The 25996-nt window shown below is 31.2% G+C and overlaps 2 protein-coding genes across 5 annotated transcripts; one reads left to right on the top strand and one right to left on the bottom strand.

Moving 5' to 3' along the window:
* Positions 1 to 6116: 6116 nt before the first annotated feature.
* On the bottom strand, positions 6117 to 14260 carry LOC139487923 (thioredoxin domain-containing protein 15-like). Of its 4 annotated transcripts, none has more exons than XM_071273158.1 (4): positions 14064 to 14260; positions 8788 to 9487; positions 7838 to 7968; positions 6117 to 7362 (listed from the first exon to the last, which is right to left on the bottom strand). In XM_071273158.1, exons 1-4 carry the CDS (start codon positions 14089 to 14091, stop codon positions 7151 to 7153), a joined length of 1071 nt encoding a protein of 356 aa, XP_071129259.1. In that variant the 5' UTR covers positions 14092 to 14260; the 3' UTR covers positions 6117 to 7150. The 4 variants fall into 4 exon arrangements, with proteins under 4 accessions (XP_071129259.1, XP_071129258.1, XP_071129261.1 ...); XM_071273157.1 differs by having other exon boundaries at positions 14127 to 14241; XM_071273160.1 differs by having other exon boundaries at positions 14041 to 14197.
* Positions 14261 to 14290: 30 nt separating this feature from the next.
* On the top strand, positions 14291 to 20363 carry LOC139487924 (very long chain fatty acid elongase 6-like). The gene has a single exon (XM_071273162.1). The coding sequence runs from the start codon at positions 14376 to 14378 to the stop codon at positions 15171 to 15173; it is 798 nt and encodes a 265-aa protein (XP_071129263.1). The 5' UTR covers positions 14291 to 14375; the 3' UTR covers positions 15174 to 20363.
* The last annotated feature ends 5633 nt before the right edge of the window (positions 20364 to 25996 follow it).

Here is a 25996-nt window from a genome sequence, read left to right as displayed (position 1 = left end):
TCTGATTTTTAAGTATAATAAATTAACAGAAATTGTATAAAAATAGGACATAATTAAGCAAATATTATCACATAAAATCTGGGGTTTTTTTGTGTTTATTTATCACACAATTTGTAATCCTAAGGTGTAGGTTATCATTTTTTGATTGACTTTATTTTAAATACAATAATTTTAAATCTTTTAAAATTACACTTTTTCTTAATACAAACACTTATATCCAGTGTATATCCATGGTTCTATTAAATCCATTAATTTTTACAGTGATATTCTCCTAAATCTTCAAATCAATTAGAGTCAGGCTTGACCCTCATCATTTGCAAGATGCTTATTTATAAAATTATATTAATTGTTCCAGAAAAAGCAACATTGCTGCCATTTTTTTTAATAAAAAGCAACATTGTTGCCTCTTTTTTTTTTTATATAGTGGGGAAAAAAGATTTAAAAAGACTAGTAAAAAGTTTATAGCTGTCAAATAAAGGCAAAAGATACATCATTTCATATAGATGAAAGATTAGTGTTGGAATCATACCATTAAACAGGTGTATGATTGTAAATGGAATATGTAGTTGAAGAAATGTTCAATGTATTTACTCATTTAAATATATATTTGCTTGCAGTTTTGCATGATATTCTGCAAATCTCTAATTCCGATTTTGTTTGGTATGGTATAATTTTAAAGGTGTGATATATTTGATATAAAAAAAAATCCTTGATATTATCATTACAATCGAGGCCTTTTGGAAAGGTGAGCTTTTGCCATCACTTGGCGTCCGTCGTCGTCTGTCGTAAACTATTTCAAAGATCTTCTCTGAAACTACTGAACCAATTCAAACCCAACTTCATCTGATTGATTCCTAGGGTATCTAGAATAAAGTTTGTGTTTTAATTCCCATTTCATCAAAAAACATGGCCGCCATGGCTAAAAATAGAACATAGGGGTAAAATGCAGTTTTTAGCTTATAACTCAAAAACCAAAGCATTTAGAGCAAATCTGATGGGGTGTAAAATTGTTTATCAGGTCAAGATCTATCTGCCCTGAAATTTTCAGATGAATCGGACAACCCGTTGTTAGGTTGCTGCCCCTGAATTGGTAATTTTAAGGAAATTTTGCTGTTTTGGGATATTATCATGAATATTATTATAGATAGAGATAAACTGTAAACAGCAAAAATGTTCAGCAAAGTAAGATTTACAAATAAGTCAGCCATGACCGAAATGGTCAGTTGACCCCTTTAGGAGTTATGGCCCTATATAGTCAATTTTTAACCATTTTCCGTAAATCTTAGTTATCTTTTACAAAAATCTTCTCCTCTGAAACTACTGGGCCAAATTAAACCAAACTTGGCAACAATCATCATTGGGGTAACTAGTTTAAAAATTGTGTCCGGTGACCCGGCCAACCTACCAAGATGGCCACCATGGCTAAAAATAGAACATAGGGGTAAAATAAGTTTTTGGCTTATAACTCAAAAACCAAAGCATTTAGAGCAATCTGACATGAGGTTAAATGGTTTATCAGGTCAAGATCTATCTGCCCTGAAATTTTCAGATGAATCAGACAACTGATTGTTAGGTTGCTGCCTCTGAATTGGTTATTTTAAGGAAATTTTGCTGTTTTTGGTTATTATCATGAATATTATTATAGATGTAGATAAACTGTAAACAGCAATAATGTAATGCTTGGGGTATACAATGTTTTTTATACTTTCATCATAAATTATATTATGAACACGAGACAAACGAGACATTTCAGTGTGTCCACTCTTGTTTTTGCTTTTGAAGAAGATATGACAGAACCGAAGAACTGTTTATATAAATTGAAAACCCAAAATAATCATTAATGGAAGATTTAAGCAAAAAATTTAAGGTGAGCGATTCAGGCTCTTGAGAGCCTCTTGTTTGTTTTTGTTGTTCAATTTATTCTGTTTCTAGATTTCTTTTTTATTCAGAAATATTTTACATTTTTGTGAGTTTAAATATGAATGTTTTACATGGATTAAGACTGTGCTGGTATGTACATACATATCATTGTAGCATTCACCAGTATTTGTTATTGGTCTTTTTGTACATTATATTTTCAATAAATTCATATTTTACAATCACTTTTATTTATTATGTATGCCATTTGGAAGACTGAAATTTATTATAATTTGTACCTGAACCCAAGGGTGCCATCTGTGTTGACTGCTGTAATATGACCTTGGACCTAATACTATTTCTTTCATTAAAGATGTCATTATTATCAAGTATTTGAATATAATAATAAGAAATAGCTTAAATCAATTTGAGGATGAAACAGTTGAAATTTAGGTGACTCATATTTATGATTTGAAGACTCTTTTGCCTATACCTGCATATACAACTGAACTTTATAAAGATTGAACAAATACCACTAAATTGTAAGATGTTTTTTCTACAATATTATGATTATATATTTTTTGTATGGTTCCAGAGTTTTCATATTTATAGGAGTGAAATTTATTCACCTGAACTTATTTTTACTGAACCCAACATTAAATACTGACTAATGTCCCTTTATTAAGAACTTTGAAAAATTTCCAATGATATTCTTCATACTCGAATTTTGATGAATGGACAGACTTTTGCTTTCATATTGTTAGTTTTCTTTTTCTTGTTGATGGTGTTCCATTTGCTTTTTCCTATGGAATGAACAGTGGTATTTTAAATCCAACTTATAATGCTCTCTAGATAAGGTACTGTCCTTTAAATCTTTCTTGTTGGCTTAAAAATGTTTAATAGTTAAACTGTTCTCAGGAGGGCTACTTTAATACTTAATTGATAGGGGGTGCTACTGGAGTTCTGTTGCCCCACCCTTTTCATATAATTTAGATTTTAAAAATGTAGACATTTTCATATATTGCATAGGTAAAAAGGTTACCTTTTCCAATATTAATGTGGTTTCATGTGGTGTGTAATAGTCTGTAAAGTAAGAGTGTAATACCAAAGTGTCAAAATGAGAAAAATTGGTTGATAAAAACAGTCGGGAACACCTAGAAAGATGACAGACAAACAAGTTACTGTAGATTCATTTATTTTCGTGGGTACCAATTTTTGTGGTTTAAGGAAAACTTGTGTGTTCGTGGATATTTAATTTTGTGGTTTTGCCGAAGTCTGCATACAAGCATATAGAAAATTTGTTATTCGTTGAACTTTAAATTTCGTGGTTAAACTGTACCCATGAAAGCCTAGAAAATTGGTATCCAATGATAATAATGGTTCCACAGTATGAGAACTTTATTGACCTATCCATATATTTCTGATAGTTTTTCCAACCTATTCACATATTTTCAAGCATGAAAAGATGACCTATTCAAATGACACATCCTATCACCTTGTATATAGGAAGTGGACCCCCTGAGAAACTGTAGCAAGGAATTTTGGGTTCAATTTTCTTTTCTGAAATTCTGTACAAATAGCACAATGCCATGTCATCCTGTCCCTCTGCATAAGGAAAATTAAAAATAATGTTTGGAAATGAGATAGGACCAGCAATTCACCAACTTGTGAAATCAAAGTTTTCTTTTCTTTAGAAATATTATGAGTCTGCTTTTTGATTCAAAAAATTACGAGAAGCAATTTGAATTCTTTCATCAAACTGATCAACTAGTGATCATTTTTAGACTGTTTGACCTGCAATTTGTATAAGGTCCTATGTGAATGAATACAACACAGTAGAGATTCTACAATGTGAAGTGATCGAGTACCGTATAGCGGGTTATTTTCACAATTTTCATTGAATAAGGTATACGAAAAAAAGATTGCAGATTCATAACTTTTATCAATACCTTTGTATGTGCCCTTTTAAATTGCTGGAATTTATTTTGCTATTTTGTTCTAACCGTGAAAATTTACACCCCGCGAAAATAACCGGCTATACAGTATTTGTAAGGCATTTTTCTAGTTATTTACCACTGAACATCCAGTCAACAAGAAATGGTTCAATCACTTTCTAGTTGCATCATATGACCTCAGAAAATCTTAACACCAACATAAGTTTTTATGCTGAAATTATAAGCATAGACCAAAGTCATTGAAAGAAGAAAAGTGGATCAAAATGAAAAAAAAATTTCAATGATAATATGGAGGTACATGTATTAAATTCTAATGTGCTACAGTAGTCAACTGTTCTACAGTGACTTGTACCCGAATTTACTTTGGTGTCCATTCATGTAATGTTAATATTGTATACCAGGAATATCTTTTAAATGACCATGTGACAAATACATGTAGTACCTGATCTTTAAAGTAAAAGCGAACCTTATTTCCTGAAGCTTATAAAATCTTTAAATTCTTCATTCATGAAGTATTAGTAATGTTTTGATACAGAATACAGGTTGATCGTATTACCACATGCAAACCAAGATCATCCTCACTTGTATTGGGGTTGTGGTAGATGTAGATAGGCATGCACAAAGAAGTCAAAAGAATTGACTACAACAAATTCATGGCAGATTAGGAATTACCTTCCCTTCCAGATCAAAGCAGTTAACCCCTAGTAACTGTCGCTTTAGTTCTACCTGTTGTATTTGTTCTTTTATTGCTTTTATTAGTAACAGCCTTGTCTATACTTTTTTCAAGACAAACTTTTTTAATATTTCATATTGGCTCATGTATTCCAGTTTGAGAATTCACTTATAAAAATAACTTATAGATTTGATACAGTCTAGATGAGACATTTATGAATCGCTCAGATAAACCAAAATAGACAAAGGTTAACAGTTTTCTCATTTTAATGTTTTTACACTTGTCATTTCGGGCCATTTATAGCCAACTATGTGTGGTATGGAATTTACTCATTATTGAAGGATGTACAGTGAACCAATCATTGTTAATTTCTGTGTCATATGGTCAATCATACCACATCTTTTTATTTTTATATGTACACCTTACAATCATTCCAATTTTTTATATCAAATAAATTTGACCTCTTAAAGTATACAAGTAACAGACCAAACCAATACTTGATAAAATTAGTTCAATGTCAGACGAAGCATAGCAGACAGGCATCGTCAATGCATCAAATATAGTTGACCTATTGCTTATGGCATCTTAGACCTAACATCAGAAACTAAAACATTGACCATAAACTGAAAAAGAAGTCCAAGACAAATGATACCTGCCAGACAAACATGCACAACTCACAACCATTTATATACACCAAAAAAAAGTTTACTTTCTGCTTACAGAATCAGAAATGGACCTAATCATGTAACTTTAACCTGTTCATTGATCCATGAAATGGGGATACTATCAGGTGAATCATGTGTGTTAGCCATGTAGACCTAGGCCTCATACTTCACATGACAAAAACTTTTTTTTTAAAAGCCGTCACTGAACTGTGTATATTAGGTCAACGACAATGGACATAGAACAGACGGAAACTTCATAACTTAAAGCATCATGATCTGTAAAATAGGTAAGAAGCCTCCAGGTCATCTACCCTCTGAAATATAAAATTAGGTCAAGGTCTAATGACACCTGCCACTCTTGACATTTAGACATTACAATAATTCCATACACCAAAGATAGTTGACCTACTACTTTTAATATCTGGGAAAGGGACCTCATAACAAATCCATGAAAAGAGGTCAAGATCATGGGAGCATGTACCCTTGCAAGGATCTTATTTACCCAAATATAATTATCCTATTACTCAATTGGTGTGAGCAATTCCATTCACAAAAAAAAATTTACATTTTTTCTGCAGTTGTTGAACCATGAAAACAGGTAAAACAATAGACAATTAATTGACTGAAACTTCATAATAAAGAGCAACTGAATACAAGGTATGAATCATCAAGGTCATATACATGTTTTTTTTTTAATATAAACTTAACAATTATACAAATGCTGCCAGATTGGAATTCTGTTACATTTGTAACTCTTGTAATGGTAAAAATTTAAAACACTACAAAGCTCACCATATACTGTTGATTTATTATTATTTGTTGGATACCATTTTTGCGGGTTTCGTAGGTACAGGTAAACCACAAATTTAGATGATCAATGAAATACAAATTACTATAAAGTTGTATCAAAACTTTGGCAGAACCACGAAATCACATATCCATGAAAATGAAATGAAACAATTAAGGTATTGCAAATTGATACTTTTATTTCAATTTCCCAAACACAAAAATTTACCTCAATGTAAGAAGTTATATTCCAATTAAGGATGGATAGAAATTTTCCACAGGAAAAACAAACCAAACAAGATATGGAAAATAATGACAAACATTCTTTAATTCTCATGAATTTTCCATTGTGTCATACATGTATAAGTTAACATGATAGTTCTTATCAAATGTTTAAAATTAATGCTATGCCAGAAAGCCTAACACTTTAATGGTGATATAATAATGGTAAATTATGACTACAGTCAATGTATTGGTCAATAGTCTATTCACCAATTCCTGTAATTCACTCTGTAGGTAGAGATCCATTTTAAGTTGTCTCACTTAGTAGAAACATACATTTGCATTTACAATGGAGAGTTAGCAGGAATAAGCAAATTTAACTGTAACCTTAAAGTTTGTCAAATCTTTCAATTACATTTAATTTTTACTCAGTTGAAAACTTTTGATACCAGTAGTTATTTTTCACATAAAAAAATAAAATAAAATGTTGATATGTCACTTCCAATTTTATATCATACTTTGAGAGAGCAAAAGTTAATTTTGTCTGGCATAGAACAAGTTTACAATTGACAAAAGGAAGTACTAAGTGTGTAATAACAGAATCAAATATAGAATCAGCAAATGGAGTATTAAACATGATTTTTATTTAATGATAAAACAACATACTTACAAATAAATAAAAATAAAATGCATTAAGTTTTTTTTCTATCTGATGTTTCTAATAGACTTTTATACAACTTTTGTTCGCTAACACTGATAATACAAATTTATAGCACACGATTGTTTGTTTTTATTGATGGCTTAGTACGTTAAACAACATATTTTTAAGATTGATGAATCAATCAAAATATAACCAGGTCTCTCTCAGCAAATGCAGTTGCAATATACCGGTAGCAGTGCAAATGAATCTGCAGACTATCCCAGACTAGATGCAGTGGTAATTACTGACTAGTTGGACACTTCACTCAAATCACTGACTTCAGTAAAACATTTCACTCTATGTGCTGATGCTCCTGCCATAATATTTTAACTTTGTTAATGTAAAGCTGTCCGTATGAAGATCTTACAAATACAACTGATACAAAGATTACAACAAATAACCATGATATCCACAATAAATAATCTGTTTCATCAGCTGGTACACTTGGTAATGGTCTGGTATAGTCATCCTCTGTAATGTTGACAGATATGTCTGGCTCCATCCCTAAAACATTAATAGTGATATAATTAAGATATGAATGTTGAACTTTTTAAAAATTATTTTGAAACTGAAATAATCACTTCATCAAGGAACAAAAACTTTATTGAAGTGCTTGTAAGCACCAAAGGGTTAAAATTGCTTTAATTTATCATTGGGAATAAAAATTGAACATTGTATTGTATAAAGCATTGGTTGCAGTTGATTCAACTACATATTTGGACAAAGGAAGATAACTAAAATTATAAAGATTACTTTTAACAATGACATCATTCGTAGGATGTTTAGAATAGTACATGTATGATCAATGCCGTGTGAATGCACTATATTTTAAAATATAAAATCTCAAAAGTTGTGATAAACTTTGGAAAATTTAGATATCAAGTCAGTACCCAAAAATGTGCATACATGTATTTTCAAATGTGAATATCAGTTTTCCTTAGTTTCCAAAGAATTAGAGAATCTATAACATAATCATTACCTGTATGATTTTTAACAAAGGAAACCAGGTTATCAAACTTTTTCTCTGTTTGGTTGAATCTCACAACAGCTCTGGATTGATGAAATAGAAGTATATTTGGTACAGAAACAGTTCCAAATCTGGCATTCAAGCTAGAATACAAATGAAAAAATTAGGTTAAACAGAAAAAATCACTGTCACAGCAATGGGTGATATAATTTTAATGTACTTTGATTGTTAAAGTTAATTTTTACAAGTACCAAGCCTTTACTTACACTTAAAATAAATTGTAAAAAAAATTAATTGTTCATGACATTATACATGTTAGCCATTAGATTTTCTCACAGGGGTTTTCTTGCCTGCATACATTTGTAGTACTTTGCAAAACCTGATTGCAAGTACGCTTAGAATTTTATTTTGTTTCTTTAGGCAGATGATTCAATCCCTTTGCAACAGATTTTTATAGTTTTTCTAATATTCTGCAGTTAAACAACTGTTCTAGATCTACATGCTGGTTGGTTGTCGTTATTTATACTTTTTTTTTCTCATGTTTTCTCATGTCTCATTGGCAACTTTACCACATCTCCTTATTTTCACATTATAATGTTGTAATGATCATTGGACAGGTACTTTGTTTTAATATTTGTAGTTAGTATTATATTACACATGTTACACAAGGTGCTTTTCACATAATAAAATATCAACAAATACCAGAAAATCTTCATCTTTCAAAATTTTAACATAAAAAAAACCCAGTCAAAACATAAGGATTTGCAAATGTATTATGAAGTGGAAAAGGCACATGCATAACATGCCTCTAAACTCAAATCACAAAAAAAATTGATGTTATTTTTTTTTGTTTTCATTAAGTTTAATAAGCAGGAAACATTTTTTGGCAACACACTAATTCCAATTACCCATATATATTTATTTAAAATCATAAATTACAACTTGAAAGGCAATCTACCTACTTGCTAAAATGAGCTGCATCAACTGCCACAACATCTAGCTCAGGAAAGGCTCTAGCTAGAGCATTATAACTAGGTGCTACTTTGGAACAGAATCTACACCAGGGTGCATAAAACATAACCAAAACACAGTCTGACAATGTGTCATTCTGTTCAAAATTTAAAATCTGTAAAAGTCTTGTGTTATTTATAATTTGAACTTCTGATGTGATATTTTCAAGTGTCATATTTCTACTGATGCATTTAAATTTTGTCTTTTTCTCAGTTCGATTCAAGTCTCGGTCTATCAATGGGATTTCTAAAATGCCAATACTTGTTTCATTTTGAACAACGCTTTCATTTTTAACGGCTGTCACATTTTCTTTCTCTGGCTCCTCGTTATGTTTTTTTTCAGATTCTTCAAATATTGGATCCACAAAACTTTTCAATATACTCCCAAATGAAAAAGAACTTCCAGATTCCTTTTCCTTTATTTCTTCGCTGGTATCTTCATTTTTCTGTGTAATATCCTCATTTTGAGAAAGATCGGGATTACCTCCTTCTGTAACTATGTCCATCTTATCAACCCCCTGTCCAACATCAACTGTTAATATGTTTCCACTTTCCTCATTATTTTGGAGAATTTCTGGTTTAACATCTGTTCGGTCATTTTGTAAATTTTCTGAATAGACTGTCTGTATCAACATCAACATATAAATAATACCTATAAAGAGAATGATATGAGGATAAATTATTTTGCAACATAATTTCATTGTGTTTTCTGTGTTGCTCTTCAAAAACTTCACAAGTTTAAAATATATTTATGGAATGTCAGCATTTGGTTTTGAGCACCACAATTCGGACAGCTGTTGTATTTTAGAGCACATTATTCTTTCTGACTGACTCTGAGCCAACCCGTCTTTGCTCTCACTCCTTAATACCTTGTGCTTAGGAGAGAAGCAGCAAACACTAATTTTAAAGTGTTGAGTTTGACATGCTCAGGGTTTGAACACACTCAACGTCCCATACTTGAAAGTGTATAATTGTTAAATAAAAATTATTAAAAAATTGTATGAATCTATAGTATGAGGAATATGATCCAGAAATATGTCCTTAATTAACAAAATAATCAAACTAGTCCAGTAAAACATAACGCTACTTATAGAAGAATAGTTTGAAACCCCTTCTTAGTTTTCACTTTTTATAAATTATATGAATGTGTCAAAGTATACAGTGACACAGATGAAATTCTGATTAACATCAAAGAAGCATTTGTTCTAATTTCAGTATGATTTATATGATATATGGTTTAAAAAATAAAAAAAAACCAATAATGAGCTTTTCTTATTGTTTAAATATCAATGATAACACAAAAAAATAGAAACAAGAGGCTTTCAAGAGCCTGCATCCTTCACTTTGTAAAAAATTTAGAATTATTCTTTTTCCTTTATTTCAATAAGTCATGTTTCCTTTTTTGTTGATCATCATTTGTGGCATTTCTATAGGTTTTTTACTGATGTTTTTTTCTGATTCCAAATTTGATATAAAAAAAAATATTGTGGTCAAGTAGTTGACAATAAAAATATTCTGAATCCAAATTTTCCTGATAACTTTTTGTGAATTTTTTTTTGATTGATATTCTTGGAAAAACTCAAAAATAATTCTTATATTTTATACATTTATACATTATATATAGGTCATACCTGGGAACAGTGAGTATATCTAATGGTAAAATGAATCTGATTGGATTTTCAATACAAAATTAATAAAATCTCAGACTTTACAAGACATCGCCAAATTTTAGATTTTGGTAGCATCTGACTGAAAAAAACTATCAGAACTGCTCAATAAATTAACCAAATAGTTCTAATAGTAATTAATTAAAGTTTTATCATAAAGAAGATATATTTTGTCATGCAATATGACCAAATTAAGTGTGGTTTATTTGAATTGAAGTGTTTGAAATTAATGTATAATCATAATAATGGTTGGTGAAATTGAGAATGCCATTGGCACCATTTAATTATTACCAGGTTTGCATACTGTACCATTTAGTGATGAAATGAATGCAATTATAACAATTTTGATTTAGGTTAGGGTTAGGTTTTAGGGTAAGGGCTTGTGTTGTGGTTAGAACACACCTTATTGCTATTTTGAATCTTTGCTGCTAATTCAGTAATTGACACGAGAGTCTGCTTCTCCTGTACTTTTGATATCATACAACAATCACTTTTCCATTGTGGCGTCAGATAATTTCATTAAATTGAACGGGAACCTTTGTGAAGTCCAGTTATGGTGGACAAATAGCAATAAGGTTATGGGTATGGTTTAGCATAGTCCAAATAATTGTGACGTCTGGCAAGGCTATTTTATTTATTTTCTGGGACGCCTAGAAGCGTCCCAGAAAAAATAAAATAGCCTTGCCAGATGTCATAATTTTTTGGACTAGGTTTAGCATATTTTAAGGGTATCGTCAAATCATAGGTTTTGGTACATCATATGAATTCGTACTATGCATGTTTTTTTCAATGGAATTGTGACATCATGCATTTTTGATAAAACGAAAACCCGGGGGTCAGACCTATAATCCGACAGTCCCATAATCCAACAGTCCTTTAATCCGACAGCCCGATAGTCCAACTCACGGTCACTTGTCTCTGAAAAGTATGCCTATAAAGACATGGAACGTTTGTAAATTGGTATATTTTTTCACACAGAAAATTAACAAATCAGTCAGTATGACATCTTGTACAGGACCGCAACAATCCCATACGAATCGGAAATGAACGGAAGCCGGGTCCGTTCACCTTAAAACATGATCGCTCTCAATCAAATTCGCCCCTTTCACTTTCACGCCCTACACGTTCTTACCAAAAGTCCGTTTGCATCCTATACGTTTGCTTTTGTTTATTATGAAAACAATGATAAACATAATTATAGCAATACTATTACTGCCCAATTAATATACTAACCAAAATTCGATTTTTTTTTCATTATTTCATAATAAATTGACATTCTAAAAACATTTGTTTGTGTTGATGGTTTGGTTAGAGACTTGCAATGACTATATATTTTTTTCATTGTTTCAAAATAAAGAGGCATTCTGGCAACGGTTTTGTGTTGAATAAATCTAAATCATGTTTTGGTTAGTGTATTTGTATTGCTATAAAAAAAAAATCATTGTTTCTTAATAAAGTGCCTTTCTTATTTCGTGCTGTGAGTTTTAAAACTTCAGCACTGCAGTCATAGGTCTTAACCGCTATATATATATATATATCTGCTTTTTCTGCGTACTTTCTTCATGTCATTGCCCATCTTAATTTCATTCCAATCTTTTTCACATAATTGGTGTCATGTCGTGATGATTCTATGACTAGGGATGCTCAGGTCCCTATAATAATTTACATATAAGTGTTATCCTTTATCAGCAAAGAGTTCAGGTTTTGGCAATCAGTAAACCAAAAAAATACTAGATAGTACAGCGGTTTGTATTGCCATACAAGCTAGAGCAATGATAAGGTATGATAAATAGACGCAATTTAAGTTAAGATTTCACTCCAAATCATTAACTATGAAACCGTTCTGAAAGTGGTTTTGCATCTTGACTGAAATTTGAGATAATGACACTATTCCTAGTTTATCAAAACTAATTGCTCGTTTTAGAAAACAAAAGAAAATGGGTTTTTTTTCTGTACAAACTTTTTTTCGCCTTTGGCGAAAACCAATCTATTTTTTTGGCAACAAGTCGAAAACAATTTTTTCTTTCAATTTTATCATTACATATAGTGGCAGCTGAGGGTGAAACAAACAATTTTTTTTTTTCAGGGTCAAAAACAAATTATTTTTTTCTCCAAAAAATGGAAACAAACTTTTTTTCCAAAAAAAAACCATAGCCCCCCCCAGAAAATCAAAAGGTTGCTGCTTAATACTTGTGACATATCACATTCAACCAGTTTATACGTTACATCTTGGAACAGTATATTTAACAATATATGTGCTCCTGGTTACATGTACAATGTATGCACTTGCGCATGTACAAAATGTATGTCATATCCAGAAATCAACGCCACTTTGCTCATTTAAATATTATACTAATAAAATCGGATACAGGTTACAGAAATTATATTGAAATGATAGGGATTTTTGAAAAAATGTCTATTTCAACTTTAATTTAAGTGATAGACAGGTTGCTGGGACAGAAAATAAATGTACACAACAATATACACCATTTAAACGAAACATAATGACTGTCCTTGCAAAAATCAAGGTTCCTGAGCTATTTTGAAAATCGAAGCGAGAGGCTTTTAACATTGCAGTATAAAATACAGGCTAAAATGGCTGAAACGTCAAATTTGCAAACTTCGTGTTGAAAATTGGCTAACAAGGTCATTAGAAAAACAAGTTGCTGGGGTGAAACTTGAAACTTGGATGTCCAAAGAATAAGCAAGTCCAAACCCTGTATGTGTAGTCGTTGAACTCTAGGTTCCCACGTAAAATAAAAATACCAATATTTTAAGAAGAATAAACTCACGAGAACACGAAAAATTCACATAATTCGTACATTGTTTTGATTTTGACCGCCTGGCAACTTTACGGAAATATCAGAATGATTATAAACAAGGACTCTGTGACGGGCAACTGAAAATATCTGTGTTTTAAAGATTTTAACGATATCAAGCCAGTTTAGTTCAAACTATAATCACGTGGTACAATTCTCATTTACATATTATGAATATTAATTAGCAAAAGCACTACTAATTTCTGGCTATGTAAACAGACATTCTCGTTATCAACATTGACATGATGATGTAAGGAATCTTATATTAATTTTTCAAACAAGAAGGGGGTCAAGAAGGGATTTGATTTACAAACGATATCCCATTTCGATGCATTCCACTTTTAAAATTATTAACACTGCTCGGCTAATACGCTTTCAAAAAGACAATCATCCTTTGCAGCAGCACGGCTTCGTGTCGGACCATCGGATTGTCTGATTAACGGACTATCGGACTACTGGACTGTCGGAATTTCGGGGTGTCGGATTATAGCTACGCTCCCAAAACTCGAGAGGAGAATAAATTATTTTGGCTACAGGTTAGTTTAGTATTGATCTCTATTGGTCGTTGGGACCCTTAAATTAAAAGAAAGCAATAAAAACGGCCCATAATGTTTGCAGCCATGTTGAATAGGGGGCAGATTTTCATAATTGAGGTAAAAATGGTTCAAAACCACCCCCTTTTTTCAATAAGGTCAAAATATAGGACGATATTCAATGACCTCATTTCAGGACAAAGTTTTACCCCAAATAAAACCGTCTTTTGATTTCATATCTGCAATATATTTTTAGAAAATTTAAACTGTACTGTAATATCTGTATTTTTTCCTTGCAAAATATACGTTGTCCATGATAATCAATACCGATACATAGATCCAATGTGTAGGACAAGGTTTTATGTTAAATTACATCTGATTGGACAATGTAAGATCAGTCGTTCTTAGTGTCCAATCAAGTTTTTCCTATTCTGTCACGGCAATAACCTCGTGTACACAAACCAACACCCACCACACATACATGCCGGAGACTGGGTTGTAGGGAAATTGAAAGATTAAAGATGGGTGCACATAATTATTCGTATGTATTTGATTTTGAGGAACAATTTAATGAAAATGAATTTAATCGATATATGAGAGAACATTGGTCGGACAGCTTTATTTATTCAGCAGTCTATCTGATAATTATTTTTGGAGGAAAGCATGTTATGTCAAACCGCCGGCGATTTGACCTTAGACCCTACCTGGCGACATGGAGTGGAGGACTGGCTATTTTCAGTATTTTTGGAGCCATTAGGACAGTTCCTGAAATTATATCTGCCATTAAAAATCATAGTCTTGAATATTCCATTTGTGTGCCGTCTTATTTCGAAGGAGTTACTAGCTTTTGGTGTTTTCTATTCACCGTATCTAAGGTGTTGGAACTAGGTGACACTTTGTTTATAGTGCTAAGAAAACAGCCATTGATCTTCCTCCACTGGTTTCATCACATCACTGTGCTAATATATGTTTGGTACACCTATCCACAGAAAATGGCTTCTGGAAGATGGTTCATGACCATGAACTATACAGTCCATTCCCTAATGTATTCTTACTATGCATTAAGAGCCATGAGAGTCAATATTCCAAAATGGGTCAATATGGGAATAACTTTCCTTCAACTACTGCAAATGATTATGGGCTTACTTATTAACATATTAGCATACAGGGTATTGGACCAAGGATCCTATTGCGCACACAGTTACACTAATATACGATATAGTGTATTAATGTACTGCAGTTACTTTGTTCTCTTTGCTCATTTCTTCTATACAACATATGTTGTACAAAAGCCAAAACAGCACGTAAAGGACCAGTGATGATGTTGACATTAGATATTGTGCTGAAGTGTCAATATAATGTGAACTTGAAAACAAACATCATATTACTCTTTATGTTTAAGGTTTAACAACTTCTACAAATTCTCACATTGAATGACATAAATATTGAATCGAAGAGATCATGAAATCCTTCTTTATTGGCATTATTTAAATGAAATAACAATAACTCTTGTTTGTATTTATAAACATGACAAATGTGTTATATTCATCTACACAAATGTTGAACTTGCAAGATTGATTAGTGCTTTTTTTCTGTTGTGATTTTTTTTGGGGAAAGGAATAATGTTTTAAGCTTACAAATGTATGTACATTGTACATCAATGTAATAGCAAATTGATGCAAAAAAAGTTCTACATTGCATATTTAATTGAACTTACTAAATACTTGATTTCCAATTTGAAATTCGTTTTTCTTCAATTGTAACACATGTTAGCATAACAAATTACAGAATTTTATTCGTGTTTAAGATACATGTAGCATTTTTTCAGGGAACTTATTACATGCACATACATGTACATTTTGTACATGGAATATATTAGATCTCTATCAGTATTAATTAATCATTCATTATAATGCAAGCCATATCTAGTTTTATTATTGTGATATTCATACAATGTTACATAATTGATTCAATGGGGAATTATTTCCAAAGTTAGCCAACCAAAGGATATTTTCCTTTCTAACATGTATTTTGTTCACTTCAACATTTTATTAACATGCAATTAACTTATCTGTCAGGATAATTTATTTTGAAATGAGAATGGAAAAAAAAGACAAAATTCCTGTCGAAAGCAGCAGCTATAAGCTTAATCCCCCAAAACATTTTGCATTTTGTACTTTTAAAAGGGAAAAAATCATGCTTTTTTATAAAGAGTTGATTTTTTTTTATCTTTTTCTGCACATCAATTGTATGATTTTTTAGGTAATGTAGAAATTAACTTTAAAACTATTTTTTTGCACATTGAAATTTTCTAATTTAGGCTTGTTAGACATGTTAGAGGGATATATGTGTCGTTGCTTGCTTTAGAAACATTTCTGATTTGGAGAGGTTGTGTCCTATGGAGCATAAGTGTACAACACATGGTTCTTCATTTTTTTCCCTTTAACACTTCTGCTATCCCGGGTAACCCTGGGGCCCCAGTATGATTAAATGTTATTTAAGTTGACATGTACCAAAAATTGTACAATGCACATGCATTTCTCTCTTCTGAATACAGTAAGGTGAAGCAAGAAAATTTGACTTATTTGAGAGAAATACATGTATTGGATTAAGGGGCACCATGAAGGATGATACAAACTTGTTAATGAGAACTCACTTGCCCAGTCCAACCTGAATAAACATGATAAACTAGAATACATATTGTTTTCAAATTATTTATTTGTTTTGATTGGAAGTGTTGTTGATTTATTTGAAAGCTTTAATAATTGTGTACATTTAACACTACACACTTATCATTGTTAATTTCTAATTAATTGATTTGTTTATTAGTTATTTCCTGTTTTTTTAATCATTTACATGTACATTTGTAAGTCTACATTTCATAATTTCTCTATATGCACTTGGTACGTGTATTTTTTGTCTACAAAATCCTTTGCTTTAATTTCCTTCCCTTTTATTGACATGTAATAGATTAGCCTTAACTTCATTATTTGTCATGATTTATGATAGTACAAATGTATCTTCATTTTCTGGACTGAGATTGATACTGTGTACATGTACATGTTTCTGTTCAGTCAAGGTAGACATCTGAAAACTGCTGCCTTCAATGTAAATTAATGCACTTATTTTTTAATTAAAAGAAAACAAAAACAAAAACACCAAATATGTACAGTAGTGTTCTGCAAATACATTACAGAGACAGGGGTGTGCAGAAAGAAAGATACAATCTATAGTAATCAATTTATCCATATATACAATGATATATATATACATACCAAGTGCATGTTGTCAGACACATGTTTTTTCTCAAAAGGCTAACACAAAACAGGGTTCCCCTAGCCTGGACTGCCCTGAAATTTCTGGTATTCAACTGTACATTTTGTGGATAAGTAAATTTATATACTAGTCATGCTACGAATGTAGTTTGGTCCTTTATTTGGAGTGTGTCATGACAGTCCAAGAATGGAACTTTCAGAACCACATACAAATTGTAAATGTATCAATTGCACTTAAATTGTATAGTGACATTTTAGATTTCTGTATGGAAGTATTATTTGCATACATTTTTAACATTATTATATGACGTACATGGTCATGACGGTCGTGTGTAACTTGAACCATTTGTACAATTTGATGCATGTTTAATTACACTGAGTAAATACATATGTATTTTGATCATGTAATCATTTCTGATTGGGAACAACTTTTTTTATACATTAGCATGTCAGATTAGTATACTTGTAAGCCATTTATCATAACACATGTTTAAGCTGGTTTTTAAGGTTACAATCTATAATTATTAAATTCCTGTACATGTGAAATCCTTACATTAGTAATTTATATTTGGTATGTTTTATGTAGTAACCAAAACAAATTACATGTGTTGTATCTGATTAAGTTTAGAAATCTTGTGAGTTGAGGGCATAAGACACAGAAGCAAGTGTAGATACTATTGTATCAAATATAACGCATTGTTTTTGCTAAGTTGCTTTTATTAGAAGTATTAAAGGACAAGGTACGATAAGACATGTTTTTGGCCCCCCTATTTTCTCATTTTTCAAATTCTGTTTTGGAAAGCTACATATCAAGTTAAAATATTCCCTTAGGTTTGAAGTTTGTTTGGACAAACTTCAAAACCATTAATTTCAGAATAAGGAAAACATGATTTTTGGTCATTGTTTCTTAAAATTTAATAGGGTGTGTACGTGACCCGGAGAAAAATTACGGCGATTTAGACAGCAAAAACAGTGTTAATGACATTGGAATAAAAAAAATCCTTGGTCACGTTAGTGCAGGCACTTAAACACTAAAAATTTGTTGTACAAAAACACCTGCAAAGTGAATAATAATTACAATATTTGAATAATAACAGAAAGTGTTCCCCCTTACCTCATCCAGTTGCTAAAATTAGTGGTTTTAAAGTTCATCCAAACAAAGTTCAAGCATCAGGGAATATTTTAACATATAAAGTAGCTTTCCAAAACAGAATTTGAAAAATTGTGAAAATAGGGCCTTTTCGTACCTTGTCCTTTGTGAAAAACTTAACTCAAGTCATTAAATTTTTTATTTGACCTTGAAAGCATTTGCAAAGGAAAATATCCATAATGTTTCTTTTTTTTTATAGATTACACTGTCATGACTGTCACATACATTGTAAGTAAGAGCCCAAAAAGTGAAAAGTTGGGATTTCAGATTTAGCTAATAAAATTATAGCATATGGAACTAAACATTTTCTTTTGCAATTAAATGTGTACAAACTGCCTTAAGAATGTAAAATTTAAAGAAAAAATCAAATATATCTTGTATTCTTTTTGGTTTTTGAAAAAAAAGGGTTAAAATTTCATGAATTTGGGTGCATTGTAAATTTGAATTTTTCCATGAAATCTTAAAAAAATCGAACTGGAATATCTTAAAAAGTAAGTTGTATGGTATATTTTTCTTCGCATATTTTCGGACATGTACACTACATGTCAAAATACAAGATGAACATCAATCAAGTATCTTATGCCCTTAACAGGCATTCTAGAGGAAAAGGATTTAAATTTGTAAGGAATTGGCAACAAAAATAAAAAGGCCGATATTTTAATCCAAAATTGCTGGTTTTTTTGAGTGAAGAACAAGAAATAGAACATCTTTGATGTATTAATAGATTGTTCTTAAACTTTTTATAGGAAATTTTAGGGAAATAATGTATTATAGTTATTAGTTAATTGTTGTGAAGAAAAAAAGTTGATAAACAAACATGTACATGTATCTTTTCTAATTGTTATTGAAAACAAGACCTAATTAATATAAACATAAGTAGTGTTGGATGTGATAAGATTTTAATGAAGTTATTTATTTTCTTTGCATATATATGTCTTTAAACAATTGAAAAAGACTGATTTAGAACTTAAAATGGCATTTCATATAGTGATATAAAATAATATGTAACATTTCACAGTATTATATTTTCTTTCATTCTTTAATTTTGTATCATGGTGAAGATAATAGAAAGTAGAATGTATACACATCCTTTGCAATTCACTCTTACTCCATCTATCTGGAATCTACTTCACGGTTAAAATGTTTTTGAATATATGGAATTTTCTTAATCTTAATTATTTACCCATACATTTTGAATAAAAACAATCAATTTAAAGAAAATGTAAGGAAAAGTTTTATGAGACTATTGGTCAGATTTTTTGTCTTCAAATGCTCTCAATAACAGGAGTAAAAGATGGATTTTTGCACAAAAAGTTTACCAGTACTTACAATTTAAGACTTGTTTAAAAAAGAGCCTTTTTTTAGTTTTAAGAAGTATCATTTTGCTTTATTTCAAATATCTAGTACATACTTATTAATCTGATTGATATTAACATAATTAACGAATTTTATTCTTACTTTATTTTTGCTTCAGCTAGTACATTTCCAAAAACTGCCATAATTGCCTAGTGTTTTTGGGGTGTTGTTTTTGTTTGCATGTTTTTGTTAATTTTTAGATATTCATGTATTCAATTCTTACCCAAAACACATTTGACTACCGGTACACAATGTATTTTTACAAGACTACAAATGTGATAAATGCATGTCTTTTTAGCATGCTGTGTTTGCATTAAAGCTGATGGCTGTAATTTGTAAATGGCCTATAACTTGAATCCAAAGAATTCATTTATATTTATATTCATTGAATATAACTGAACTGTTAAGACTCTTGCAATGGATTCTTGAGTGGTAATATTACCTTAAAAATGTTCATACAGACAAGGGACAAGTTTCAAATTTGTGTGCAGTTTCCTTAAAATATTCACGCATTTCCTGTACATTTTTGATGTACAATCCTTGTGTTTTTAGGTCACAGTAAGAGTAGATTGTCCAGTGATATCAAAAACACTGATTGAATCTGCCTGGGTTAATTGATGTTACATGTATGTGTTTTCCATATGAAATACACAGCACAATTCTATCGACACTTTTTATTATCATTGAGTGAAAGTTGGAACCTTCTATTTAAAACAAGGGATATAAAATGCTTACTTTACTCCTTCTGTGTCATGAACTGAATGTTAATGACCAAGGGATGAACAATATTACTATACAAGTTATTATCATATTCTGGAGATTTGCATACCATTTGAAAACATATTTGCTCTAACTGCATGCTTGTAGCCTTGTAACTTATCATTTTAGGTACATTGTATGGTACCAATTAAAGTATAATATATCTTTTAAATCTTACAATGACATTTATCACTAGGACCAATAGCCAACATTATATACATGCAAAAATACATGGATTTAAAAATCTGGTAAAAGAGCATTCCACCTTCAGATATTTTTTCATTTTTTAAATTAAAATCTTTGTAAGTTGATCTGTATCAATTCACCATAACATGTTACTATCATGCATTTTACATTGACTTTAAAAGATTACTGCAGTAGTAAGATCTGTTGAAAATAAGGACATATTATACTTTTAATAAATGGCCTAGTAACCCGACTGTCAAGGTGTACTTTGTAGTTGTGAACTTTAATTTTATCACATATCTGTTTATTTTATGATAATATACTCATCGATGATTGAGTTTTGTTCAAGGTCGTTTGGTGTATAAGTATTCATAGTACTCTGAACCTCAGGAATGTAGAATTTGTTATCTGTATAAAATATTCAACACTTAAATCATTATATTATTTTAGTTTGCACTAGTTAAAACATTATTTTAGAATTTTATTACTTTTAATATTGCTTGTTTGATATTCACAATAATGTAACAGTAAAGCATGATCACAAGGATTAAACATGGGATTACCTTGACAACCAGCTCTAGCTATACCAAGATAGATAAACAATTTTATGATTGTACATGTACATATGTATATGCTCCATAATCATGATAATTTATTTTCATAATTTAATTGGACAAATTAGTTTTATATATATTTTGTATTCAAAACTTTCCAGTATATAGTAATGCCAGGGTAAATTATTTTGTTGAATGCGATAGTTAGTGTAAAAGCTCTCATGCTTAAGTATAAATGTATTGTAAACATTGTTGTGCAAATTGTAAATTTTTCATGCCCTATAATACCTATATTAACATATATGAGAAAGTGGATATTCAGAGAGTAATCTCACAGAAAGATATGGAAAAATGGAAGAACATTTATATTTTGTACTATCTCTTGTTAGCTGCACACATTGTTTACTGCTTTCTTTAGTTAGTAAGTGCTATGTTCATTTTTGAAATGTTCCTTTCATATTCATTTAGGACATTCACAAAGTTCTTGTACCAAAAATTCTATATATTGCTTTAAATGTGCTTTAGATATTTCTGTTGAATTTAATGCTTTTAATCACTCATTATTTTCATTATTTTTATAAAGGAATATCTTTTTATACTTTTTATTCAACAATGTCTTTAACTGTTGTTCATTTTATCTGTGCAAATGTTATATTACCACAATGAAGTGCTAGTTTACAATCTTTAAACAGTCATATGATGTTAATTGGCCATAAAATGTGTTCCATACAATCTTTATTTATTGTCACTTACTTTGCCAATTAATATTAAAGGTACAGTATTAGTATTGAGTTGTTTTAGTGAATGTCAGTTTGTCAATCCTCTGACAATTCCTCTCAGTGGAAGTTCGCATCATCCAGAAAATATACCCAGAATTTCCTAAATGTTTCTTTTCCTGGTAGTACTTGAAGAATATCTGCTGGTCCTCCATGTTATTTCCATTACAAATTGGTGGTCAAAACCCACTTTTCAAGAACTGTGGTATAATAGTAAAGTGTTATTTTAGTAATGTGTATTACATTGGTTATCAGTATTGTAATGATCCTCCTTATTCCTTTTGTAAAAGTCCAGAAAATACATCGATACCAAGAATTCTCAAAATAGTTTTTTTCACTGGTGGTCTTTGAAGAAAATCTGCTGGTCCTTGCATAATTTTATTACCAAATACCAAAATTATGCTTTGGTGGTCAAATTAATCTTTCAGAACTCTGTATACCACAGAACTATGAATCCATGCTCATTATATAGACATAACTTAAAATTTATGTTGTTCCGTAAAGTCTTTTTAGTGATTGTTGGTTGCTTACCTTCCAGTGGCAAATATTTCATGCACATACAGGAACATTCTAACATTCTACAATTACTACACTCACTGAGATGTCTTGCCTTCTTTACTGACTATGATTTAATGTTGACAGTCCTCAATATAAAGCTTTACCCTGTACTACAACTATCACACAAACTTAATGTGATCAAAGAAAGTCAAGGTCAGATAAACCAACTGGAAATACATAAAATTGAAAATGGAAATAGGGAATATGTCAAAGAGACAACCAGACCAAAGAGCAGAATGATAACAGCTGAAGGCCACCAATGGGTCTTTAACACAGCGAGAAAATCTCGCCCCCAGAAGTGATATCAACTGGCCCTTATATAAAAATGTGTACAAGTTCAGTGAAAACGGACTCCCATCGCATATAAATGAACAGCAGATTATAAACACACAAGACTAACAAACGCCGGCTCCCGACTTTGGACAGGTGCAAAAAATGTTGGGCGTGGGGTAAACATGCTTTGCATGACTTCCTTATGTATACCTCTAGCCAATGTTGAAAAAAGAAACTGACAGCAATACGCACAGTTAAACTCAGTTTAAAAGAGGTTTAACAATGGACCACTAGCAGTGACTGACATGCCAGCTCCACAGCTCAATTAAACTGATTGAAAGATTGTCTTCATCATGTAAAAATCAAGCACAATCCTGTCCGTTAGGTGTGATAGTAGCATACGATTATACTGAAATATATAAGAAGAACATAACCCATTTCATGTCAACAACTGGTTTCAGAATAAATGTGTTAATTTCCGATGCATACTTTTCTGATGTACATCTAACAATCATTATATGCTTTAAATAAAGGTGATTTTGCATATAGTATCTAAGAAACAAAATCAACAAGGTAAACTCGATTGACCAATGATTCAGGAAAATGAGGTCATGGTCAGTTGATAACTGCCAGACAGACTTATACAACTTACAATCATTCAATACACCAAATACTGTTGATGTATTTCTCGTAGTTTTAGTTAACAGATCAAAGAACAAAAACTTGACATTGAGCATATAATGATTGTAAGATGAGCAATGAACCGTAAAAAATGAGGTCAAGGGCAAATAAAACATGCCACACTGACATGTACATCTTAAAATATTTGCATACACCAGATACAGTTGACCTATTGCATAAAGTATTAGAAAAACAGACAAAGTCACATGACACCTGCAAGATGGACAATTCATGTTTACCTTCAGTCATTCCATACATCAAATACAGTAGACCTATTGCTTAAAGTAACTAACTAAGTAATGGACTTGATCACGAAAACGTGACCTTGTTCGCCGATTCATAAAATGAGGTCGAGGTCAAGTAAAAACTCTGATGTAATACGTTATTTGCAAGGTACGCATATACCAAATATAGTTATCCTATTACTCATAATTAGAGAGAAATTAAGAATACTAAAAATCTTTACCGAACTATGGAAATAAGGTCATGGTCAATGGACATGTGACCGAGACGCAAACGCATCTACAAAGTATGAAGGATCCAGGACTTCTACCTTCCAAACTATGAAGCTTTTAAGAAGTTTTATTGGCGCTGTCGCCAGATCACTATTCCTCTGTCGAGTTTCTGCGATAGAAGTCGCATGCTAGACAAAAACTGGAGGATATGCATGGCATCTACATGAAACCAGAGACATATAATACAATTCTCTGACGAAACTATACTTACCTAATCCTCTGAACCTGAATTCTATTTACAACTTGTGTATTTTTAAATCCTTGTAACTAATCCTTTAAGCTTACCTTGTCCAAAGGGCCAAATCACCCGTTAGTTATCGCCTATTAACTTTTTCAAAAATATCCTCTGAAACTACTGGGCCATATTTAACCAAACTTGACAACAATCATCATACGGGTATCTAGTTTAAAAATGTGTATGATGACAGGTCTGCTAATCAAGATGGCATATATGGCTAAAATTATATCATAGGGGTAAAATAAGTTTTGTCTATTATTTGGAAAACTGTGAAAATAGAGAAGTTTGAGCTTTACCAACAGTCTGTATACGTCAAAACGGTCAGACAACTTCTTATCGGAGTCATTGCCCTTCGATAACCAATTTTACATATTTCTAAATGTTTGTCTATCATCTAAAAAACTGTAAGACCTATAATAGAGAGAAACGTTAATATTTTTAGTGATCTAGCATCTTTGATTGGGAACTCCACCTCATATGAATATAAGAAAAGGTCAGCCAGACGAGGCGCACAGTTGGTTTCCATGAAATCATGGCCTTAAACATTCCTCCAAATTCAATAAATATGATATATACTCCCGAAGTCTTTTAGATTATTATGTCTCTTTGTATGTAAAACGTTTTCTCAAAGAGACATAATAATCTAAAAGAGTATTTAACTAATTCAAAGACGAAAAAAATATATAAACACGAAATCAACAAAGAAAAAAATATAAAGAACAATAAACTAACTGCAGAGCTTATTGATAAAAAAAGAGGAAACAATACCAAAAAAATAGAAAGAAAAAAGATAAAAAAAAAACGAATGTATAAACAGGTGTCGTATCCCTATCAGAGAAATCAAATTGGAACTATTCTACATATTACAAAGAAGGAAACATATAGGCTAGGGATACCTGATGAGGATAAGCCTAGGTCAACATGACCGTAACCGAAACACCCTTGTTTTAATATACACACAATGATTAAACTGCAAACATGCAATTGTGTGAATTTCTAGAAAATATGGAAATAAATGCAGAAAAATATATTCCATAACCGGAAATATTTATCATACACTGAGTTTACCAGCTCTTAATTACTCTAAATGTATTGTATGCACATAGGAAATTGATTTAAAAACGAAGGATTATGATAAGATATACTGGATTGGTCCAGTCCCCGACCCGATTGATTTCAACATCAAATCAATGGTCAGTGAATTAAGCTGTTTGCAGATTAAACTTTTCAGCGTGTGTACTCTTGTTCAAAATAATCTTAACACAAATACACATTTCAGACATCGTAAACGTTTCTGTTTATTTTATATTCTAAGTACATATTATGATTAAAGTATTCTCTTCTCAGACTCTGTTCATTGGTCTGTATAACGAATACTAGTAATTATCTCATTGATAATCATACCAAGTCTTCTATTGGAAACAATATATGAAAAAGACCAAACTTTAAATGATATTTTAGCCAGTGTTAATTAAAATTGGGCAATATAACCTGTTCTGAATAACCATATGGTCACTGTTGAATATATAGTTGTCTCGGAATCGGATCTTACCACATCTTCTTATTCTTATAGTACATGACATATATACGTCTTCCAACGACTTTTAATATACTGATGAGGAAAGGTAGCACTAAGCCATCAAAGCTGAAACGTATGTTCAGTCTAGGTTGCCGAGTGGTCTAAAGCGCTGAACACAGTGCAGGTGATGTCACGATGAGTTCAAATCCCGACGAGAGATGAACAAAATTAATTTTCAGTTTTTACATTGTTGTGCTGATATGTAGAGTAATTTTTTTTAACATGGATCTGTCGTACAGCTG

Source organism: Mytilus edulis, chromosome 9, assembly GCF_963676685.1.
Source record: "Mytilus edulis chromosome 9, xbMytEdul2.2, whole genome shotgun sequence".
NCBI lineage: Eukaryota > Metazoa > Mollusca > Bivalvia > Mytilida > Mytilidae > Mytilus > Mytilus edulis.
The sequence above is the reverse complement of the archived record's forward strand: the minus strand, read 5'-3'. Positions and strand labels throughout refer to the sequence as shown.

Bases quoted from the DNA above. Each gene is read 5' to 3' on its own strand.
- LOC139487923 (XM_071273157.1), bottom strand. From the start codon at position 14,169: ATGGACAACGTATATTTTGCAAGGAAAAAATACAGATATTACA. The intron at 9,488-14,126 runs GTACAGTTTAAA...TTCTCTTTATAG, and splicing joins GAAAAAATACAGATATTACA to GTATTATTTATATGTTGATG. The intron at 7,363-7,837 runs GTAATGATTATG...TTAATGTTTTAG, and splicing joins CTTTGTTAAAAATCATACAG to GGATGGAGCCAGACATATCT.
- LOC139487924 (XM_071273162.1), top strand. From the start codon at position 14,376: ATGGGTGCACATAATTATTCGTATGTATTTGATTTTGAGGAACAATTT.